The sequence below is a fragment of the Abramis brama genome, assembly GCF_963993115.1.
Source record: "Abramis brama genome assembly, chromosome: 18".
NCBI classification, from domain to species: domain Eukaryota; kingdom Metazoa; phylum Chordata; class Actinopteri; order Cypriniformes; family Leuciscidae; genus Abramis; species Abramis brama.
The window spans coordinates 32336847-32362828 of NC_139980.1; the positions used below are offsets into that span (position 1 = coordinate 32336847).

Genomic DNA, 25982 nt, shown 5'->3' on the forward strand with positions numbered 1-25982 from the left:
TTAGAGCAGGCCCGGCCGGGCGTACATAGTCAGATGGTATCTGTTGTACCTCAGATAATCCAGAACACTCTTTCTCATAGCAGAATAAGCCTCGCTTTTCTGAAACCCCTCGCTGAGATGCGTCAGCTGATCGGACTCTGCTTTATCGTCCACTATCTTCTGAAGAGCCTCTTGAATTGACACCGAACCACTCTCACCCTCACCCTGTCAGGACAAAACACAATACAAGTCTTGTTTTTAAAATATGCGTGTTCGTTCAAAAAAAAAAAAAAAAAAATTTTTGGGTGACAAGTGAGATGTTCTCTAATTGTATCTTATAGCCCCCCCCAGACGTGGACAAACACACTTGTTATTCTGTAGTTTGTTTTATTTTTAACATCTGATCTGGTTGCATTTCTGCCCACCAAAGCTAAATGTATAAAATGCATTGCATTAAAATAATCGGTGAATGACGTGTACATGTGCAACCATGTTACGTATTTGCATTACCGTGTTTATCTGACATCAACAGATGTTTTGGAAAGAGGGTAAATGCTTTAAACACAGATAACAAAGATGTAAAGCAAACCGACCTCTAGTTTGGCCGAGTCCATGATTTGGCGCACCTCCTGTTCAAAGTCAGCAAAGCGGTCGTGATAAAGAGCCAAGCACCAGCTCTCTTTAAAATAACTGGGGAAAGAGGAAATAAAAAAGTTACTTTTGGATTTAAAGACTAGTTTGAGGTCAGTATGTTTTTTGATTTGAAAGAAATGAATACTTTTATTCAACAAGGATGAATTAAATTTAAAGTGACAGTAAAGATCATGTCATGTTTGAAATGGTCTGGAGAAGATCTGCATGAAGATAATTGTTCCTTTGCATTCCATGGAAAACTGCCGACAGGTGTGGAACGACATGAGGGTGAGTAAATAATTACAGAAGTTTAATTTTTGGGTGAACTGTCACTTTAACTCTGGATGTACACAATGTTCATCTAATATCCTCCATTTAGCAGCACGGTTGATAAATTATGTTCATGATCGTCTTTAAGATCGGCCGTTCTCCGTAATGACATTGAGCGCCGACCACATTCAGTCACGACAAAAGACCAGTGAAGAATCCCATTTTAATAAGTGTGATCAGCACTGATGGGTGGGTGGCTTAACTGTTGTCTCCTGGTGGTGTGGTGAAGCGGATTGCACACCTGCATAAACAGATTACTAATGCAGGACAAAGGCTCTGGTGGTGAAGGGTCAGTGGTGGGAAAGTTTTGGAGCAGAGGTCACACTGTTGGAAATTAATCTTCATATAAAGTGTGACCAGATGAGGACAGATATGATTACGGGTTGGAGTGTCGTAAATTATCCTGTGCATTAATTCAAGGGAATTAGTTGTTTGATTTGCTGTTTCGGTATTGAAATGAACAATCAAAACTGGTTCTAGGGTGAATCTAACAAGAACATGTGTAGGCCAAATATCTCTTGGGGGGGAAACTATACACACACACACACATATATATGTGTATAATGCGCACTGAGAATAATATAAAATAACTTATCAGTAAAACATCCAGATCTATTTCAAATTTGTAATACAACAAAATATTGTCCCCTTTTGTTTTTAGGGTGACATTTGACTTTCTTGTTAGATTCCTCGTTTTTCCAGCATGAATAAGGTGAGTATCATGTTAAATTGGTTTTAAGAATGTTGTAGTGTAGAATTTTCATTGTAGAATTTTGCTTCATTTGTAGATTTGAAATTAGTCTTTGATTTGAAAGCTGTACCTTGTAATTTGGGATCAGCCCTGATTTAGACTGTAACAGAAAAATGAATTTTTGTAACAAGATTTATGTGACAAGGCTGGACCTGTACATGTCATGGACCAAACCCTCGTGGTAGCGTGAGCAGAGGTGATTCAGCAGCAGCTGGTGTTTCCTGTAGAGACACAGGAGGTTGGAGACAGGAAGTGCATTCTTCGAGAGGCATGTGATGCTCTCCACCACATCATCCTGGCTGAGATGCAGATGAAAGTAGTTCCCCGTTTCAGTGCGGCCCGTCACCATGTCGCGACCCTGCAGGACGGATAATAAAGATGGATGTTTTTGCAACTCTTAGGGTGTGTTCACACTTGTCATGTTTGGTTCGATTAAAGCGGACTCTGGTGCGATTGATCTGTTAGTGCGGTTCACGCTGCCATCCAAACCCTGGTGCACCAAACAAGCAGACCGAGACGGTTCCAAACAAGCGGACCGAGACCGCTGTAAAGATGGTTCCAAACTAACTCTGGTGCGGTTTGACTGAAATTGACCAAAAACAGGACACAATGTCACAAGATGCGACCCTAAAAAGGGTCATAGTTCAGCACATCACAGTTCGGTACAGGCATCAGAACCGCGTCTCCTTGCAGCAGATCTTCATTTGTGTGTGTGACGGAGGGATTCCTGTCACTGTTTTGACTCCTTTACACATTTTATAAGCTCTTCATGAATTCTCAGCTCCATCGTATGAACGTGCATTTAGCCCCACACACAGCATTGTCTTTTAATTTAAATTTTTATATCTTTAGGTTCGGTGTTAAAAAAGACATTGTGAATGCTTAGTAAACCAGGCCTAAATGTATCATTTTCTTTTTTGGTCTGGACCAAAAGAACCAAGAGAACCAAGAGAACCGAACTACAAGTGTGAACACACCCTGGTAATCTACTAGGATTGTTCTCTGATATGATGCAAACTAATATTTGATTTTGACCTGCAGAATATAAACGTACTTTCTGAGCTGATGGAGCTTCGTGGCCTTTGGGTGTCGGTTTTGCGACATGGAGATAATTGTAGCCGCCTGGTAATCTTCCCCCTGTGAATTCAGAGTATTTTGTACAAGTTATTCCTAATAACTCTTGTTTTTACAAACACAAAATTAATAGCATTTCCCCACCGAACACCACAAATATGATTATAAAGCAGTTTATCTCATACCAGACACTGTGTTTCTGTGTAACAGATGGTCCATTATGCTTTAATCACTTAGCCTGTGATTAGATTATGCAAATTAACTGTCAATAGTGTGGTGTCGGTCAGAATTAGATGGGGGGGGTGGGACTGGGTGACACAACACATGCTAAACGTCTTAAACTCCTGCTTGAATGTACAGGGCTTGTGATTCAGAAATTCAGAAGGAGAATAGTGACCTTGGATCTTGGCTTGAGTGTAGAGAGGAATGAGCTGTTCCTCATCAGACGGTGGGTCGGCGGGACGCTCCAGGGTCGGGTCACATAAGGGCAGGAGAACAGATGCCAAACTCTGCCCCACCTCCTTGGAATTAAAGCAGGAATCGCTCCATTGGTCAGCATGGTAACGGCGGGAGTATTTGGTCAAGGGGCCAGCAGCGTATATGGAGGGGTCGTTGGTATGGAAGGTGGTATCTACCACCAAACGGCCATCGAACACTAAACAGGCATCATTGACGGCCTTGAAGGCGTCGCGGTCGACAGTTTTACAAGAGAAGCTGAAGAACACCTGTAAAAAATTGAATGCAAGTGACAAACATGCAGCATTTAAAGTGTTTTCCACATCATGATGGACTAAACATCCCACAACCATTACACGAAGATTTGATGGACGCATGTCAACGGCTCATATCACGAAGAGCGCAAATGTCCTTGATCTTTTAAAATACTTTGAAGGTCTATGAAATCATTCTGTTCAAATCAAAATGTCCATTTTTGGGTGAAAAAAAGGCACAGCAGGAAGATAAAGGAAATGTTTAATAAAAATCAATTTAGTCTTAAAACTAAAATATGTACATGTTTGGGGTCAGTAAGATTTTTTATTTTTACTTTTATTCAGCAAGGATGCATTAAATTGATCAAACGTGACAGTAAAAACATTTATAATGTTACAGACTTCTATTTAAAATAAATGCTGTTTTTAATAACTTTTTATTCATCCCGGTTTTCTCGGAAATATGAAGCAGCAACATCCATAATAATAATCATGTTTCTTGAGCAGCAAATCAGCATAATAGAATGATTTCTGGAGGATCATGTGACTCTGAAGACTGGAGTAATGATGCTGAAAATTCAACTTTTTGATCACAGGAATAAATTACATTTTACAATATATTAAAATAGAAATCAATAACTTGAAATTATGATATGTCACTATTACTGTTTTTACTGTATTTTTGAAAAAAAATCTTACTAACCCCAAACTTTTGAATGGTACTGTGTTTTTTGGCACCAAACATTATAAGCACCTCACAGCTAAATTAATCATAAAAACAAAATGTGTAATATGACTCCTTTATACATGTGAACTGATGTTTAAGAATGTTTTCTGTTCCTAACCGCACACTCCAGCCGTAGGGTCGGACCATCAGTGGTGAAGGACACCGCTGTCACAGGATCTGTGTGTTGTCCATCGTTGAGTTGCTTCAACAGGCAGTCATGATGAACTTGGACTTCCTCCTTTTCCAGAGCCTGTTTCACTGCGTGATCCACTGAGCCATCATGGAAACAGGAAGATGTGTCGTCTTTGGGAGGATGGACTACGTGAATCCGGCGGCCGCTGACACCGAGGCGCATGAGCGTCTCCACACAGGTGAACACATCTATGGTGTTTCCATATACCACAGCATCGCCTGCGGACACACACGCAGGTCCGTTTGGTGGTGCTTCATTTACACACTTCGCATTTAATAAAGTGGCCTGATTTGACAACATAATTGTAAAAAGACACTAGACTTCCTCCACATCCACACCAAAGGTAATTCATCAGGTTACATTCCCTCCAATAGAAAGATGGTTTACTTAACAGTAAAATAAACTTAAGGCCATTTACCCTCCACAAGGGGGAAGGGGAAGCAATTTATTACGGCCGAGATAATATCAGTGGCTATGAAACAGAGAAGGGTCACTTAGCAACCTGGAGAAGGTCCCATTAGGTTTGAGGATAGGAAAGAAAGAAGGAAGAGAAGATGTAGGAAGTGATGTCCTTTCACTGCTGCATCTAAACAGTGTCAGAAACCCTCTTAGTGCTGGATTGATTTAATTGAGATCTTTTGTGAAGGACGGCCTTTGATGTTAATATTAGAGTCCTCAAGTATAAAACTAATCAGTTTGAGCTCACATAACAAAATGACACAGAGCGCACATGCATGATCATGTATAATGACAGATGGTCGGTTTGTAAAATCATTTTATACACGAGTATTAGTTTGGCTGTGTTAAAACTAAAGCATCATATTGCTGTTACCATTATCAGAATAAAACATTAAAGTAAACAAAATGATATTGAATGAACTGAACTGTCAGAACTGTCTGTTTTATAGATGTGGCGTTGTCTTCTACACATCTCTCACACATGCAGTCCTGTAGCTTCTGTCTGCAATGCCATATATATTGATGCCAGTATATGTTAAATAGGATGTTGTAATGGTGGTCATTTACATATAATCTGTGTGGTGAATGAATGCAGCGCTCAATGCCCTGTCCATGGTGCTGAACCACAGCCACATCGCACAACACTCAACCTCAGAGCATTTTCAACCACAACAGGATTCCTGCCAAAACTATTATCAGCTCATTTCTGTTTACAACTTATTCGGAGCCAGGCCCAGCGATGCCTCTCTGGTTGACCCAAATACAAATTCTCATGCCACTAAATTGATATCTTTCATATGCAGACGGTATAATTAGCATTCACTGATAATTGCGCTACTTCCCGGATTATTAAAGGATGCTGTAATTAGTAAATATAATAGGCTTAATCAGACAGATAGCGGTGGCTCATCTCGGCCTGTGGAGATTAATTCTTAGCTCACCCTGCTAATATTAATATTCCCCTGTAAATGGATGGAAGGAGATTAGATTTCACTCACGCTAATTAGCTACTTGTTATGCTCTGACAGTTGGATGCAGCTTTAGAAGAACAGTGGCTTGGTGAATGAGATTATGCATGAGAGAGGTCTGCCATGTCACACTGATCTAGACTCGGCTCTAGAGCAGCTAATAAAATCTGTTTAAATTGGCAATAAATGCACCTGTCAGTTCCACGAAGTTGTCCATGAGCCACTGGTGGAGGTTTGAGCAGTCGTGCTGGTCGTTGAGGGTGAAGAGGTTAGACGGAGCGGGCCACGTGGATCTGTGCCTGGGACGATGTAGGTTCAGACTGCTGGGGGTCTGGTCAGTGACGTCGATACTGGTGAGACTGGGCATCTGAAGGATCGTTAGAAAAAATAAAGAAAATAAAAAAATCTCATATATACTGTATATACAGTACATCTATACAGGGCTTGACATGAACTTTTTTGCTCACCAGCCACTGTGGCTAGTGGTTTTCCAGAGTTACTAGCCCGTCAGCATTTGAACTGGCCACAATTTTGACATCGATACCATGGGGAAAAACTGGCATTTAGATATTTTTAATATAATATGACATCAGGTATATTAGGCTGCTGTCACTTTAAGACCTGCCGCACGGATCCATTGTACTGTTACATATGCGTTTTCTTTCTCAATCTCAACTGTTTATGTTCACTTGAAACAATGACTGTGTTTGCGTGAATACTCGCCAAGATTGGCATTTTGACATTATTTGACTGATGAATCGCAATAAGCAGTGAAAAAGAACTCAATTTAGTACTGAGAGACGACTTTATGTTCACGCACTTTGGATGTGAGCACAAAGTCTGCAGGAATGAGTAAAATTATGCGCAATCCCACGCTGAAATTCAAGCCAAGTGTGTCAACTCGCTGTCAGAGAGATATAAACATCGATAATAAATAAATACTTATTGTATTTAAATGATTTACCTATATTTAAAGTATTTATTTCAATTAATTTAATATAATTAATTGATTATATATTTCCAGCTTCTCTCTGCAAATGTACTGTCAGACTCAAATACAGCAGCATCCACACAAGCTGATTTCTCATGTACTAATTATTGTGCTCGGCATGGATAACAAATTAGCGTTGCATTAATTTGCAAACACTGAGCTAAGCTGGCACATAATACACATTTCATAATTCATAGCAACATCTTGGTTCATTTGAATTGTTAATGTTGTGTCGCGCGTCTCTGACCTGATACTGCAGGCCGGTGCAGAGGATCAGATAGTCATAGTTCACTCTACCATTTGCCATCAGCTCCACGTGTTTGTCCTCGCGGTCGATGGCCTTCATCTTACCCGTCACCACACTGATCCAGGAGCGCAAAGACAGCTGGGCTTGATCCTGATCGCTGTAGCAGTGACTGTAGAGGAACAGATCCTGAATCCGTTAAAAGAGCAGTCTTCAGGAGCGGCCAGAAGGACATCAGGAAATCTTTCAGTGAAAGCGCTTTAGATTCTCAATGCTCAGGGTTAACTGACTCATTCACTGTTTCACGCTATAATTGAGATGCTGAGAATCAAGGTTTCATGTCTAAGCTCTTCCTCCAGAGCTCTGATACAGTGTGTCTTATCAGATGTTTGGATCGGTGGATTGGATTAGATGTGGCAGTCATGCAGAACCACTAACAGAAGTGATGATAAACAGCTCAGTTCCTGCTTTTCATCACGAGCACCAGGAAGTGAAACCACAGTAATGTCAAATTTAAGGTAAGACCTCTTGGTCAGAATCTCCTGAGAGACCAAAGCATTTTTAAAGTAATACTTCACCCAATTTGATCTTGATTTATTCGTTCCAGCCAAGTGTTATTTGTGAAAAACATAAGATGTTCTGCCAAAAATGCTGATAATGTTTTCCAGTACAAATATCTAAACATTCTTTAGTCGAGATACACTTAAGAAGTCTTAAGTGTTGTTTTTTGAAAAGAATTGTCTAAATTAAGTAAGTTTATACTTAAGACTGATTTTTTTCCTTCTTGTTTTAGGCATAGCATGTTTTACACTGTATAAAAGTGTCATGAAAGCAGTCCAAAACTATAAATCTCAAATCTCATTTGCAGTCATCATTTTCAAACTTTCTGCATTTTGATCAGTCAACAAATTGTATACTTCTTTTTTTTGGTCTTTTTTAGAGCTATGCAATTCTGCCATCTAAACTGGTCTCCTTAAAAATTATTAATAATGTTTATTACAATTAATTGACTTTCTGGATTGCAATATTAAAATATAAGTCAATGTTTCAAGTTTGGACTTCAATGAGGGGCCAGAACAGCTTTAATGCTTTAGCACTTCACATCTGTATGATAGAAGGGAAATAACGCATTTTCCTCCCTCTCTAGTGGAGTGGAAATATCCCGCTCGGAGTCTAAATGCCTCTCGTTTGTAATGCATCGCTCACCTTGTGGCCAGAAATCTCGTGTTATCATCAGAGCAGCGATCTGGAAGACCGTGAGTGGAGATGAGAGTGAGATTGTTGAATCGAAGATGAGGACTGGTCCAATACAAGCACGAGAGAGAAATGTGTTACAGTAGACAAGTGAGAATCAAACATCTTTTTATCAACTTTCTGCATTTTGACATTATATAAACGAGTAACACTGATGCTCATACTCTTTCAGGTATAGAAAACGTGTCCGGCTATATTTGATTTGTGCTCTTTTGAAGAACAGACCCTGTGTAGAACAGATCTTGTCCATTTTGGATAATGAGGCTATTTCTGTCCAGTTTTTTGTTCTTTTTTTTCTGTCCGGAAATGAATACCACTGAATGAAGAGAGGACAGTGACGACGTCTGAACAAAAGCATGCGGGGTGTGTGAGGTTATTCTGCAAACACTCGACGGACAGATGCTGAAATCCCTTAATTTCCAGCGCAGCGCTGGCCTGCATTAAAGCGCTTTCTTCTCCAACCATCACAGTAAAAGCCTTTCCTTTTGTTTTGTCTTTTTTCCCCCTCTTGTTTTGTTTCCTGTGTGTAGAGGTCTCCCCCCGTCACCCTCCTCCCGTCCCCTCAGGAGTGTAAAAAGGTCTCTTGTCATGTAAATGACCTGTTTTGTATGTGCAAGAAAGACATGATCTCTATCAGTGGCGGGAGAGGAAATCAGGCTAGCGTGTGTAGAAAGAGGAGTGTGTGAGGCCTGCGGACCATCACGATTGATCAGACGGGAGACGCTAGACACACACCCGCAGGTCTGCGTTCTAGCGCTCTAAGCCATGCAGACAGACAGAGCTGCTACTGTCATCCTCAGATATCTGTCTTTTATTCACTTAACTCCTTCCTGCATGTTTGATTTTTTTTTTTGCACAAACATTTATATGCAAATGTTTCAGAGAAATGGCCATTTTATAACAGCACCTCGAGCAAGTGTACAAAATAGGGTTTAAAACTTAAATGAAGTCAATTTATTTATTTTCAACAAAGGGATTCATTCTGTTATGCATTTTATTTTCTATTTATTTTATATGGGGTTGAAATAAAATAGTTAATACAATTTGGGACATGCCTAAAAATAATAAAAGAAATAAAACAATTAAGAATAAATTGATATTGTTTATTGCTAAAATAACATTAACATTTTAAAATATGTATCTAAATATGTATAACCTTTAAAATATTTCAATACATAATCAATAACACATAATCAATAACATTAAAATAAAGTTTAAGACCATGTATACATTAAAATATTTAATTTGGGACATGTCTAAATACACTTAATAATAAATAGAAATACAGTACATTGATGTTAAATTAATGTTTATGTTAATAATTTAATTTAAAATAATTTTTTTAAACATTTATACAAATATATGAAAATATTAGTTTGGGACCAAATGTTGTAGTTATTGATAAACACAATTTAAAGAAACATTTGTTTGATCATACAATTTTTCATGCAATAAGTGTTTTTTGTTTTGTTTGTTTTTAGCTTGAAAAATGCAGTACACACTACCGTTTGTGAAAAATTGAGAAAATGTGATTATTTACTAACTTTTTGACTATTTTTTATTAATATTCTCTCAGTAATAAATTATAAAATTATTTGAAGAACAGAATTTGTCCATCTTTTATATTAGAAAAAAAGAAATCCAGAATGTGTGTCAATGTGAAATGTTAATCTTGTGTGTGTGTTTTCTCTCCACAGGCTGTTCTTGACCACCAGCTCACAGCGTTCTGGCCTTATCAGCAGCTGACAGGCCTCTATTGTGGCCAGTGTCTGACTGCTAAGTTTAGGGGCCAAGCAGGGGCCAAGCATCTTTATCGGTCCTCTATGGTCCCGCGTTTCACCCCATCCTCAGGGGTGATAAAGGACAAGTGAGCGAGCGTGAGGGGGGCCAACGGTTTTGGCTTGACAGATAAGCGCTGTCGGCCATGGCCTCCACATTCTCCATTAGTCAGGCGGCCTCTACAGGGGCTGACCGGCCATAAGTTTAGTGGACACTAACTGCCTCATTAGTCAAGTCATTAGCGACAGCAAACACCAATTGCAGCCTAGAGAACAGTGGCAGGGCTAATTAAAGGGCCAGCGCGTGACCTCCGCACACTGCCAGCTCTAGACAGCTGCGTGCCCACAGTGCCTGCCAAAGCAGCAGGAGTTAACACACACACACACAACCGCAGAGCGACCCCTGGTTGCCAGGCAGTTATCAGCTTTCAGGAAACAAGAAAAGCCTTAAATCACAGCTTTGTTTGGTCAAGCGCTCTGCGAGAAGCTGCATTCGAACTCCTGACATCTCCTGATATCCTCTCGATAAAATGACATTCTCAAAAGTTAAACGTGTGTCTTGTGTACACTAATAGTAAGATTTTTTCAAAAAAAAAGAGAAATGAATACTTTTATTCTGCAAGGATGCATGAAGTTGATCAAAAGTGACAGTAAAGACATTTATAATGATACAAAATATTTATAATTTTAAATAAATTATGTACTTTTGAACTTCCTATTAAATCCGTAAAGGCCGTATCCAGATCTGATGAAGGACCTGCGCCTGGACATGACGACAACGCAGTCCTGAAGTGTCAGCTAGTCTCTCCCCTGTGAAGCCCTCCTTCCCTTCCCTTTACCTCTGTACAGATAAAACGTTGTTGGGATAATTCCGATTCGCGTGGCTACGCGGAAGCGATAAAAATTCTGTATTATAAATTTTAAGGCCAGACAAGTAGTTTGTAGAGGGTTGGTTTGTAAAGAAGGACTACACGCCTGCGCACATATATATTCAAACGCGCATACCTATAGACTGAACTCGTAATACGCATGTGTGCGCCATCAGCGTTCTCACGGGTTCGCGTTTATAAAGTTTGCGCAGAGAGAACTTAAGGGTTTTCTGTTTGAACGGTGTCGTGTTAGCGGCCCCTAAGTTAATAACTAATGATCGTTGCGACGGAAGTGAATCAATCAGAACTAGCTTTAGCTGGACAGTAACTTTATTCTAGAGCTGCTGTAAAGCCAAAACAATCTCTGTTACTTTATCACTGTAAAGCTGCTTTGAAAAGGTGACTTGACTTGACTAAATCCTGAAAAAATGCACAGTTTTCAACCTTGATAATAAATGTTTCTTGAGCATCAGATCAGCATATTAGAATGATTTCTGAAGGATCATGTGACACTGGAGTAATGATGCTGAAAATTCAGCTCTGATCACTGGAATAAATTACATTTTACAATATATTCAAATAGAAAACAGTTATATTCAAATAGAAAACAGTAATTTACGTTTTTTTCTAAAATGACATTTAAATAACTGTTAAATATCTGTTTTCTCTCAATCTAGGAACAAATTTTTTTTTTTTTTTTTTTTTTTTTAACCAGAATGTGGACCTGATATTTGAGTCAAATTCTTTCCCGTCTTTCCCCTCGGAACCAACACTTGGTTGGGAATCATCTTGTAATAAAGATAATCAATATTTTATTTGAAGAATCTATAAATGGCTGTTTTTCAAATTCAATGCATTGTCTTTCTTTAGAACACAAAGAGATTTCTGTCCAGAGGCAGAAGGATCCAGAATACAGGTATTAATTGGCGTGTGTTGGGCTGAGTGTTATTATATAAAGCCCTAAGCTCAGATTTCATGCAATCATTGTTTCGCTCAAATCCCTGAGGGTCACTCTCACTAATTATAACTACACTTGAGATGATGTTCCCCCACCCCCCCTGGAAAAAAAACCCTGTTTCAGACAGAAATGTCTTGCTGTGTCTTCAAAAAGAAATCATAAATGCTATTTAGGGCTTCTTTACCTGTGTCACCATTTGATTGAAGTAGCGTTTCAAAAACGGCATGCTTACCTGAATGTCAGTGCTTCAAGAAAAGCTAAACCAGTGTCGGATGCTCCCACTACCACGATTCTGGCATTGACGGTGACCTTCGGCTCCATGGTGAGTTTTCTGTTTGTGTGGTACAGGGCAAAATGAGCCTGCGAGGAACAAATGAGAAAACAATATCTTTAGTGTCATCTAACCCATATAAATGCTCACCGGTGGTTAACTGGAACGGGTTTTTCAGTGGCTAATGCTGATATTGACACTTAGAGAGTGGGGCGGTCAATAACTAATATATATATAAAGGACAATTCAATTTAATTACAGCAAATGGGATGTTAATTAAATCATTTTATTCAGCAAGGATGCATTAAATTGATCAAACGTGACAGTAAAGTTTGAAAATATATGTTCTTTTGAACTTTCTATTCAAAGAATCCTGAAAAATGTAGGTATCCCAGTTTCCACAAAAATATGAAGCAGCACAACTGTTTTCAACATGGATAATAATCAGAAATGTTTCATGAGCAGATAATCATCATATTAGAATGATTTCTGAAGGATCATGTGACGCTGGAGTAATGATGCTGAAATTCGGCTTTGATCACAGGAATAAATTACATTTTACAATATATTCACATATATTCTTTTAAATTGTAATATTTCACATTCACAATAGTACTGCTTTTACTGTATTTTAATCACATAAATGCAGCCTTGGTGAGCAGAAGAGACTAAAAATATAATGAAAACTACACATTTGTTTTCCTAACACGTGGTTTATCATATTTGTGGTCATTTGAACTAGCAGCTCAACCGGGCCTTATTGTTGAACCCTGGATAATCTCATAAGCCTTTGCTTGTCAATGCAGCGAAATGGTCGTGTGTTGGATTTCAGGTGTATGTTTGTCCTTTAACCAGTGAGTTAACAGCTAACAGCTAATCTTACTTAGCGGCTAACAGTAATTGCAGTTTTCCTAAAAGCACTGCTGATGTCTTACACACAGACTAGTCCATTTGGAAGGGTTTCCCTGCATGACAATAGTTTAATCAGCGCGAGAGTGACAGTATGTTTCACTGAGCACTTATTGAGCTAGAAAGATACCAGCAAACAGGAAAAAGCATTGCATTAGCGAACACTATAACTCGTCTAAAATATTGAAATGTGCCGAGTTCCATTGAAAGAATGGAAACCCACTCTATAAAAAACAGTGCAGACCACTTCAATAGGCTCTGCACCTAATATGAAGCATTGAAATGGTCAATTCTTCGAGCAGATTTACAGAGAGGGACATGTTTGGCCGTCTCTGAATCAATTGAAAGCGAACAGCTGCCGTGTTCTCCTAATCATTCTCTCTCTGCTTCTCTAATTGGCCCTTGAGCATGAATAATTTGAGGGATTTGTTCTGTGGTACACCTTATCTGATTTAGCATGAAAGAATAGAGACGCGGTGGACTCTGGGAAGGGAGAGGCCCAAATTGTCATTGTAATTTAAGGAAACGTAGCTGATTACACGGCCATCAATGATTGGCTCTTCAAAGTCATTCATTAATTGCTGTAATCAATGGCTGGGACTCAAGGAGGTTTAAATTCTGGACATGTTGGGCCACTTGAAGGCAGAAATCAGAAAACGCACAACAGGAATCATGTGCACGAAAATCACACAGGCGTCATTTTCTGAAGTTTTCGAATGTCATAAAGAATTTTACACAAAAAAATAAAAAATGTATTTATTAAAAAGTATTGTTACTGACCATGTCCATCCTTAATGACCACAGTGGACCATCTACTGATAACTTTGTGATGCTATCATGACAATATGGAGCAACATCTCTGAGGAATGTTTCCAGCACCTTGTTGAATCAATGACATGAAGAATTAAGGCAGTTCGGAAGGCAAAAGCGGGTCCAACCGGGTACTAGCAAGGTGTACCTAATAAAGTGGCCGGTGAGTGTGTGTGTGTGTATATATATATATACCGTACTCTACCTTTAAAAATTTGGAGTTGTTCAGATTTTGTAATGTTTTTGAACGAAGTCTCTTCTGCTCACCAAGGCATGCATTTATTTGATCAAAAAAATACAGTAAAAACTGTTTTATTGTGAAATATTATTAAAATTTAAACTGTTTTCTGTGTAATTTATTCCTGTGATCAAAGCTTTCTTTCGAATAGAAAGTTCAAAAGAACAACATTTGAAATCTTTGCTTACAATATTAAAATCTTTACTGCAACTTTTGATTAATTAAATGTATTCTTACTGAATTAAAGTATTAATATCTTTTTTTAAAAGCTCTCACTAACCTAAACTTTTGAATGCATATATTGATTTTGCTATCTATTTTTGTTCTATCTATTTTGGTCTTTTCTTTTTTATAATAATAAAAAAAGAGATTAAAAACTAACATTTGAAAATCACCTCCTGATATTGATAGAATGCTCAGCATTCAAAATTTAAATGATGATATTTGATGATTCATCATATTCAAACACGTAAAATATGATGTCATTGTAATAGTTTACATACTGAATTGTGATGTGTCTTTCTCTCTTGTACATCTTTAACCCATATACGGCTGCTGTGAAGAATGCACAGAAGATGTGTGGCAATCAATACAGACTGTGAAAGTGTTTGAAAACGGCCCGTATTTTTGTGATTCTGTTCATTTCTTCAAAACTACAAAACTGTCCTTAGATGGTGTTCATCTGCAGCTGATAATGATATGACAGTAACAGGATGTCAAACCGGAGCTGACCCTGTCCTCTCTGCTCAGGTAAGGCCAGCACAGGTGCGTCCGTATCAAACACTGGTGGACGTGCAGGACTTCTATATGCAGACATAATGCCCTTCGTAACACAACACTCTATTGACGAAGACCGAACAGGTGCTTTAACTCTGATTAATTCATCTGAACCAGACGGAGGATTAACGCAGTCATTGCGCTCTTATCTGCAGGGCTGCCTGGACACCGGCGTTGCTGCGCTACCAAATGGAGCTTTCTAAAGTGGACTGAAGGGTGACAGCTTGTGTTTCTTGCTAATGCACTACACACACACACACACACACACACACACACACACACACACACACACACACAAAACTGCATATGACACAGCAGCTCAGTTCCAAAATCTTGTCGTTATTAAATGTAAATCATTGTCGTATTTGTAATGTTTTTGAAAGAAGTCTCTTATGCTCAATAAGGCTGCATATATTTGATCAAAAATACAGTCAAACGGTACTAACAATTTAAAATAACTGTTTTGTATTTGAATATATTTTAAAATGTAATTTATTTGCGATGGCAAAGCTGATATTTCAGGAGCCAGAACTATTTTTTTTATAATAAATTGCTTAAATAATAAGCATTTCATTAATGTTGTCTACCATCTTGGATTGACTTCATAGCAGTGCATGCAGCGATTGGCTTTGTGAAGAATGAATAAGATGCAACTTTAGCATCTGACTGACTACTAGAAAATACCTTTTGCTCAGTTAATAATTGTTGTGTGACCTCCCAATAAGTAATAAGTGGGTCGTTCATCTTTTACCTGTGAAAGCTGTCCCCTCCCTCTATCTCATGAGAGGAGATGCATGTGTATATGTGTGATCTGTGTCAGCAGAGAAAAAGTCTTTCTCCTTGTGTTACATAAATAAACGCAACGCATGAAACGCATATCCTCTTGTCCGCCCTGTGATTTGAGTGCCGTCAGATGAAAAACGTTCCATAAACAAGTTGTGAAGTTGTGGTATTTAGGGTTTGCAACCCACCTATACAAGCTCTTTTAGACTTGTGTTTGTGTTTCGCCAGTGGGATAGACAGCACCTCAAATGCTCTATTCATGCTCTACTGAGGGGTTTTATTGAAGAAAACTGTGAAATAATGTGGGCTGAATGTGCTTTTATAACGCCTCATGATTAATTTAGCTCATTTAGATTGTATTGATGAAGAAACATTGTGTGAAGTGAAATCCCCCCTCTGGCTAGGGGTGTGTGGAATCTCACTCAGGAGTACACACACACACACAAGCACGTCTACAGCAGATGTTGCTTGTTCTGATGATGGCTGGATAAGAACGCTGCTGCTTTACCTGTTAGAAACCAGCGTAAACATTCACCGCCATCTGCCACCATCCATCCATCTGTTTCTTTACAACTAGATGTTCAATAACCTCAGGCAACAACCGCCCTGTGGTCTGCTTCACGTAAGGCTAACGATTCTGATACACAAAACGCATAATGAGTGGAATAATGCAGACAGCTAAAACATTAATTATTGATAAACGTAAGTGTGAGAAACAAAGATGTCATGCTGTCCCTTGACAGTTTAGGGATGGAGAGTTACAAGTGTGTCAAATTACAAGTGTGATCATGGCACATTCATTTACTGCACAGCACCCTCTTGTGGCACATCATTTCCTACTCAATGTGCATTGTTATTATTATTTGAAATATTGAGGGTTAGGGAGTTAAAACAAACCCCTAGCTCTAAGTAGTAGGCTACAGCTCAGCATGTAACTAGTCCAAAACTGGGGGCAGTTGCATAAACACAGCCACTATGTTAAGACTGTGTCTTAAAGAGGGCCTATTATGCTTTTTTCCATGTCTGTCTTTCTTGTGTAATGTTGCTGTTTGAGAATGAAAAAGTTCTGCAAAGTTCCAAAGCACAAAGTCCCTCCAGCGGGAGTTATTCTCTATATCACTAGCCGCGTTTCCATTACCCTTCAAATTGCGCAAATTGAAATTGCGAATTGAAAATACGCCCAATGGAAACACGTCAATTTCGCAAAAACTCCCATTTATCGCAAAAAAGTTTTTACGCTCGCATGAGGTGGTTTTTCAGGCAATTCGAAAAAGAAATTTTACAGGTCAGCTGACGTAGATGACGCGGTGTGTTTGGACAGAAGATGAGACAGAGCTCTTTATTAAACTCATATAAGACAAAAGAATTATAGGAATAATGGATTCTAAACCTCAAATAAATGCCACAATCAAGACCTCGAAGCAGAAATGAGGGAGAAACACCCAGAAACACCTCATATGTGCCGCTCACAAGAATAATAAGGGTCGTTTCTTACCATTAATGCTTGGAAAACACACATACATCTCCTTCCATTAATAATAATGGCCAGTGCAGTGGCTGAAATATAGTACATAAGACTACCAACGTCCGTTGCCATGGTTTTTGGAATGATTTTACTTATCGCGAGAGGAAAAAAATGAAGTTTTAGTCGCATAACATCGGTTAATGGAAACGCTGTCATTTCGCAATAGTTTTTTGTCGGCATTTAGAAAAAATCGCAAAAGTTTTGCGCAAATCTGTAATGGAAGTCTAGTGTGACTATTTCTGAAATGCCTCCCATTGTAGTCTTCAGCTTTTTCCTGGGAACGAACACGTCACAATATTCCACATTTAAATAATGAATCCGCAGAATAAAGGGGCGGGGCCTGGTTGAGTTAGTTGGTAGTGTATTGAAACTCACGGTTATAGTGAGGGGCGGGACATTTCCCAAATGCGCTTGAAGCGCTTGACCAATCACAACACATTGGCCCAGCCGACCAATCAGAGCACAGTGTGCTTTTCTGAAGGAGGGGCTTCATAGAGACAGGAACTAAACAGAGCGTTACTGACAGACTGGGAAGAGAGGAGCTGCAACAATGGAGAATATGGGACAAATAATGTGTTTTTTGAACATTCAAGCATGAAAACCTAGTAGACCCCAAAAACAAAATCAAGACTTTGTAAAGGGGCATAATAAGGCCTTTTTAAGAACTAGTCTGACTTTTGACCAGTCAGTCTTACTTTTCGGATACAAATTAGACCAATCTTTATGTAACTGACTTAAAAAAGTTATGACCAGTCTTAAAGACAAAAATTTGATGACTAACATGTCTATTCAATCTGCCACTGTTTGTGCTACATTTATAGATACAAATACAACAGCCAAGCATTATGGTGGTGAGTTGCATGGAACTAGATGCTACCATTGTTTACATTGTTTCAGTATTGAATTGTCAAATTGCTTTGTACAAATGCACAATTATGTTCATATTTCAGGAATCTGGTTTCGGTCTGACCTGTTGTTTGGTGATCTGCTGGGACGGCGCGTTGATACCCAGCTCTTCCAGCGGGTAGATTATCTGTCGTCTCGGGCTCACCGGCACCATGTAATTCAGCACTGTTGTCAGAGAGTGAAAACTGACATTCTGAGAGCAAAGAAGGACAAATTAAGAAATGTTTGAGCAGATAACATGGAATGAAAAGGTCGCTGGTTTAAACTCTGAACCAGAAATAAAGACTTTTGATTGCAAACTTCTGAAACTCTAGAGCAAGGGTCCCAAAAGTTGTTTGTCAGACGAACCCCTTAGACATTAAATATTTACTTGAAGTACGCCCTGAGATTTTAAGTTATTATTTTAGTAATAAAATAAGGCATTTGTGGTTCTCTGATTTTGGTTAAATGTTACATGACATGCAAGTAAACAGATCAAATATTTAAGCTTTAAGTGTTTTATTTTATTTTAAAATAGCACTGTTTTTATATAAGGTTTATTATTATTATTAGACATAAATGTATTATTGCTGCAAATTACAATTGTCCTGAGAAAAAAAATCAATATTTGATAATTATAATAACAATTTTATCTGACACTACAAGTTACAACAAAAATATACTATAACATTCAAACCCTCAAACTTTTATTTTGGGCGGAATACTGGTGATGCTGGAAATTATTAAGTCAAATTTTTTATACAATTTTATTATTTAGTAGCTTTTCATCAACACACAAACTCCCATTTGAGAAACCTCTGCTCTAGAGGACACACGTGTGAGATTACTGTGGTATTTTTTACAGGAGAAAAATCTTTTGCCCACCTTATGGCTGTAATGGGGTGGATAGAGGAGGTAATAGAGGCAGGACTTGTGTGCCAAGCGCAGCACCTCTTTTAAGATAGATTTAGCGTGATGCTGGAAAACAGGGTTGAGGAGAAAGTGACACAGTCGACCGTGTTCCTCTCGCTGCTGATGGCTAAAGTACACGAACCTCTCGACGTCAAAGTTGGCTCGGATGAACTCGATGTCCTGGGAGAACGAAACACGCGGCAAACGATTGATGGTAAGAAACAGCAAACACCATGACACGTCATGAAATATTTACCTCTTCATCTCTGATGATTATCAAACCAATAACTCGCCCCTCGACCTGCGCCACAAATGCCCGGAGAGCAGTTCCATCCTGAGAATGAGAGACAATGCTCAGACATCACAAACACGGCTCGGTCGACGGACTGAGACAGTCTAGTGTGTGGTTGGTGGCAGACCTGGTCTTTTCGGGCCTGCAGGAACAGATCCAGATCTTCACTGATGGACTCCCGTTGGCTGAGACTCTCAGTCAAACTCTGGATTGCTGGGATATCTGATGACACTGCCACACGCACCTCCAACGTCCTGATGGACAGAAAAATATTAGTCTGACACATGAATCCAAACAGCATGCCTTATTTTGGTAGCAATTTACAATAATGTTCCATTTACATTAGTTAACATGAACTAACAATGAAAAAGTCTTCTAAAGCATTCATTCATCTTACAGTAGTTAATGTTAATTTCAACATTTACTAATACATTAATAAAATCAAAAGTTGTATCTGTAAATATTATCTAATGGACCCGTGTTAACATGAACTAACAATAAACAGTTGTATTTTTATTAACTAACATCAAAAGATATATATATATATATATATATTGCTCACTAACTAATGGGATCTTATTGTAAAGTCATACCTTTATTTAGCATTATTTCTTTAAAAGTAATGAATTAATTTATTAATGAATGTAGAAATGTAATGAAATGTATTGGCCACAGTATTGTTCTTTTAGTACATTATGGTTTCAACCATGCTTCATTTTACAATTCATCTCCAAGAAAAGGAACAATGGATGCTTCCTTTGGAGATTGCTTTAGATGATTGAGAGTGTGTGTACCTGAGCAGAGCCCAGCGGTGACACAGGTAGAGTTCCTGCGGGAAGATGCTGGTGTCACGGGGGGCGACTCTGATGAAGGACTGCAGCAGTGGGAAATCTGGAGTCAGTTTAGGCACTGAGATCACACAGAAGTCCCGATCCTGTGGAACACATGAACACCATTACAATTTATATCATATTTATTAGATTTATTATGTTACATGTCAGATGTAAAAAATGTAAAGCACACTTGGACACATGGTTGTGTAGAAATGCAACTGGGTTTGACTTGGGTTTGAAGGGACTGTTCACTAACGTTCGAAAGTTTGTTCACTTTTTAATGTTTTTGAAAGAAGTCTATTCTGCTCACAAAGGCTGCATTTATTTCTATCAAAAATACAGTAAAAACAGTAATATTGTGCAATCTTATTACAATTTAAAAGAACTCCAGTCTTCAGTGTCACATGATCCTCCAGAAATCATTATAATATGCTGATTTATAATAACATCACGTTGAAAACAGTGCTTAATATTTTTGTGGAAACACAATTTTTTTCAGCATTCTTTCACAAATGAATAAAAAAGAAATTTATTTTGAAATAGAAGTATTTTGTAACTTTATAAATGTCACTTTTGTCCAATATAATGCATTCTTGCTGAAAAAAAGAATTGTTTCTTGCAAAAAAAAATCTTATTGACCCCAAACCTTTTAAAGATCATGTTTTCTTAAACCGGTATGACTTTTTCTTTCACAGTACTTAAAAGGAGAGATATTTTAAAGAATGTCACTCAGCTATTTTCCAGATATGACAAAAACTTAATAATCTATGAATATTCATAATAATCTATGAACTACCTTTGGTACTTTTTGTAGGGGAAAAAAAGTCATAGAGCAGCTGGAGCAACATAAGGGGGAGTAAATGATGCCAATTTAAATTTTTGGGTGAATTGATACTAGTGTATTGAGTATTTGGGTGATTCCTTTAATAAGCTGATTTATGTACTTACCGGAAACAGTTTAAACAGGTACGGCAAGAAATCAGCTGATCTTTGAGGAAAGAAGACGACAACAGAAATGATCATTTATGAGCATCATCTGTCCTGTAAGAGAAATGAGAAAGGCTGCCATGTTGGGCACTAGAAAGCGAGTGTGGCCTAGTTGGTCCCGCTGTCACTTTAAGCATTCTACTCATTAATTACATGTTCATGCTCTGTGGGTGGGACAGGCCTCCATATTCCACAACAGCTGGCCAATAAGGTGGCACACAGACCAGCTCAGCAGGAGCCAAATAACACTCAGACTGATTTTTACAACAGCTCTTCACTGAAAGCCACTGGAGCTCGGCCAGACAGTTTTCATTTAGCCAAATTTCATTTAACCAGTACAAATTCTACTGACTTTTGGTAGCTTACATACTTTAGAGGAGGTATATTTTTTACACTTTTATAGATTTTTCCCATTAAAGTCATGGTTTCTTGCACCAAAAGCAGTCATAATAGAGTTTTTTCATGAAATCTGTCCACCATCTCTATGACACCTTGAATTAAACTGGCTGTTCTGGTTGTTGCTAGAATGTTCTGGCAGGCTTTACAATGTTTTGGGTGGTTTTACACTGTAAAAAATTATATCTAAAAGTTGTAAATGAAACAAAGATTATTAGAGTAGGTTTTACAAGAAAATACCATTTCAGCCTTTCTACTTCAAATTTTCAAGTTTAATTCAATGTGTTACTTACCATTTCTTTGTCAAAAGAACAAACCCCCCCCCCCCCCCCCACACACACACACTAGTCTAAGACGTCCTTACCTCATTTCAAACTTCTTTTCCATGGTGAAGAGCTGGATGCAGAATGCATTAGGAGGCCTGTCTGGATTAGAGTCCACTGCATCTTTAATGCTTGACTCAATATACTCTAGCTAGTTAGAAAAATCAATAGAGAGACAAAAATAGGCATTTTACATGAGATACTTGACATGAACTACATTTGGAGTGGTTCCTAAATATAGTAACCATTATTAAAATGCAAAAGAAGTGAGAAATGTCTCAAAGATGATGTTTAGCTCTGACCTGAGATATGCCAGAAGGCTCGTCTTTACTCTCTTTTTCTGCCGTCAGTTCACCCTGTGAATTTCATTTGGATTAGTAAAGGAGCTGGAAATCCTACATAAATGATCCCTAATGAGCACCATTAAACATGCTGAACGTGTCTTTTGAAACTCACTTGCACAGGTTCTTTGGCTTCAGAAGATTCCTGGGCGTCAGTGACATGGTTTTCCTCCTCCAGTGGTTGCGGTTCTTCTGGTGGTTCCTCTTGATGTGCTGAATTTGTCTTTCTCAGTCCTTCAAATGCTCTAAGTTCAAAGCATTGATTGAGAAGCTTCAAATCCATTTGACCACTTACAGTGACAAAGCCTACGACAGCTCCTTCACTCTGTGTAAGAACACACACACACACACACACACACACACACACACACACACACACTGTTTTTCTCAAAACAAAAACAGTTTTGAACAATTTGAACAATAATGCATTTTTTGCATTACAGTAAAAATGACAGTTTTTTAATCATATGATAATCATTATTTGGGGTAAAGTAATGGTACTACATAGGCTTATTTTTCTTAAAGAAACACAATTCCTTTCTATTTCTTTTTTATTTTTGGGGTGAAATATGACTTGGACCCGCTCCTGGCAGATTTCATGAAATTCGCCCATATATAATTTAAAACTCTCATAAAAGACCTAGAAAAACAACACCTCTGTAATAATTTATGAATTTTCTCTGGAAAAAAATGTTTTTTGTAATCCTCCTGGGCAATGTAGTACAGTTGTCCTGCTGAATAGACGGGACATTCAGACAAAAGGCAAAACCGCTACAGATGTCTGGACACAATATGTTCAGTGTGAGTATGTCTTGGCAGGGCATGAGCTCTCATCTGCCATATGTTGCATGAACACATGTCAGCATGCGCCGCAGGGGAGAGAGTGGGGCGATCTGTCGTCCTGTCATTCCTGAGAAAACACGAACTAACACAATTTCTGGCCCACTTTTTTTTCAATATATAGAAACAAGAGGCATGCAAAATTCTCTAGTTGCTCTCCATTTTGTTGTCTAAGAGAAAAACCTGATAGATAAGTAAAAAAAAATGTTTTTTTTATATGTGCACATAGGAAAAATTACCTTCTTCTTAAACCAAATGATCTGAGCTTTATTATCCACATTCATTGTTTAGCTCTAAAGATGCTATAAGCTCCCAATTGTAAAAAAAAACAACAACAACCGTGACTAACTTCACAGACGACTGTATGGTTCTCCTCATCTTCAGCCTCGATGAGCTCAGACAGGAAGTACGGCCCGTGGGACTCCACCAGTGGCGTGATCTGCTCCGCAAATATGTGCATGATGTCATCGAGATCCTCTACTCTGGGGAATTTGAAGTTATTGCATCGGGAATTTAATTCATCGCTGTGCTGCAAATGTCCTGTATAAACTCTATGTTGATAGAAACTGTGTGCAGCAGGACAGAAACAGTCTAGACGTGGATTATGATCGGCTTTACACTAGATGAAATACACAAATGTCTGAGTGAATTTCACAGAAACATGGCTATGTCATATTTCACCCCAAATACAAGTGAAGAAAAATAGAGAAATTATATTTTGCACAGAGAAAATGAATATTTTAGGACCATCACGATTAATGTCAATTAAGCACATTTCCCCTATTATTGTACGGTTTATGGATGTTTTAATTTGTAGTTCTTTGTTATTTTAATTGTTCTTATTGATGATTCTCATTAGTTTTGTATCAATACAAGACTATTGAAATATTTGTCACTAATACAGAAAACATTAACAATTTTAAATTTAAATCAGCATAACAGTACCATGATACTAAAATACTTTACAATTAAAATGTATTAATTAAAAATCTAATAAAATACACAAAATATATATAAATAAAATATTAAATTAAAATGTATTAAAAAAATGTGCTTAATTCTTATGAACAAAATGTCACAATGCAGTGAAATATGACCCAGCCATGTTCTTCTCCATTTCCATGAGATTCACCAGTCCAGGAGTGAGTGAGAAGTGTTTGTAAACCTGGCTCTGCGGATGTGAAGTCGAGGGCAGTGACTGTGTCGATGACAGACGTAGGCCGAATACTGAACTTCCTCCTTAACGGGAGTCAGGGGTTCAAAGATCTTCTCCAGTGCTGCCTCTGATATGAAAAGCATGACAGAAACATGCCTTAACACGTTGAACAATGTTACTGTCAATGCCAGCATACAAAACATATCCAAAGTGATATTAATTCTTACCAAGTGAGCCTCTGTAGGGAGTCAGAAGGCAGATGTATTCCAGCTCCACAATGGCATTGAAAACTGTTCTAGAAGTTGCATCGGAAGGAAATAAAAATCTTTGATCATGAAATTTGATATAAAATGATTGAGTGGATACAGGAAGGCATTGCTATACAGTCAATACAATTTGTGCTGCCTAAGGTCATATTCACTCTAACCTAATAACAATAGAAAAATCTGTCTTGTTTTATTAAGTTAAATATAAACCAATGAGCAGACTGTGTGTATTCCTGTAATAGGACCGAACTGTCTTATAGGTGAACTTCACAAGGCCTGTTCACCTTTACAAAGGAGTTTGCTTTTACCTCACTATCTCTTTAGCGCCCCCTATGGAGAAACCAGGCTGAGCCACAAAAAGACGCAGGAAAAGAGTGTTCATGGGCTGGAACAACGAAAAACAAGATTATCAGGGGGCGTTAAAAATATATGTTAAATATTAATGGACACCTTGGCATATTTGCTTTGCTTACAGTGAATTTCTGGCCATCTACATGATTCTGAAGTAAATTCTCCCAGCATGCCTGATCCACTAGCTCTTCAATGGGGTGATCTGAGAAAGATGCATGGGCGAGCACTTCACTCTTAGTGGTGCTCAGGGTCACGGCTAAATTTGCTTTCTCACTGCAATGAGAAATGAAAACAAAAATATTCTTTATAATGGTCCAATTTACCCTTTAAATATGGCACAGAAGTGCTTCTGAACTGGCAATTCAGTGTCTTTACACAGACTGTGGCATAAATGCATTTACACAGCAATTTTAATAGTGTACTTTTGTACTACAAAAGCTGAGGTGTGTCATTTAGTCTGGCTTTTCTGCAGCATTATGTCTTTACACAGAATTGTACATAGTAGCCTTAAATCAGCTGTGTAGAGAAGCCTAAAGAAACAAGTCTGAGCAATAAGCTACTTCTGATTTTGACTGTGACCTGAGAATGTTTATAACGTTTCCTGATTTTATATAATCTATGGGTAAATCTCACAATATCCAGCTCAGAAAAGATCATATTTCACACCAAAATCATATTAATCACATCTAAAAGATGTTTGTGTTTATATAATATAGGCGTGTCATATATATATATATATATATATATATATATATATATATATATATATATGTATATATATATATATATATTTACGATATATACACACATGTGTATAGAGAGAGAGAGAGAGGTTTCATTTTGATTTAGTTTTTTTTTTTTTACTTTTAATAAACTAATTTGAACTGACTGACTCTTAACACTTACAGAAGATGGATGACATTGAGTCTCCCAAACACAGCAACAGCTGCAGGCCTGATCAGATGATCGATCTCTTCAGCATCTGACCATTCTGTCCTCCTCACAGTCACACTTTCAGCTTTACCAGTGGATGAAGTGATGGTGCTCATTTCAAATCTAATACAATAAACAAATATGATTACATAGAGACACAAACTATGTTGTAGCTATAAAATAATAATTATTTTATTTTATTTTCATATCTACACGACCAGTCAAACGTTTAGACA

At 38.1% G+C, this 25982-nt stretch overlaps 1 protein-coding gene across 1 annotated transcript; it reads right to left on the reverse strand.

The window, feature by feature from the left end:
* cfap61 (cilia and flagella associated protein 61) lies at positions 1–25862 on the reverse strand (the record flags this gene model as incomplete). Its single annotated transcript, XM_084090751.1, has 25 exons — positions 1–204; positions 573–669; positions 1846–2051; positions 2748–2830; positions 3165–3492; positions 4323–4615; positions 6017–6191; positions 7063–7231; positions 8266–8358; positions 12151–12278; positions 18202–18330; positions 19002–19208; positions 19285–19362; positions 19448–19574; positions 20115–20254; positions 21102–21141; positions 21901–22010; positions 22162–22215; positions 22316–22525; positions 23390–23522; positions 24206–24323; positions 24424–24491; positions 24771–24847; positions 24936–25086; positions 25720–25862. 25 exons carry the CDS (start codon positions 25860–25862, stop codon positions 1–3), a joined length of 3561 nt encoding a protein of 1186 aa, XP_083946877.1.
* Positions 25863–25982: the final 120 nt, after the last annotated feature.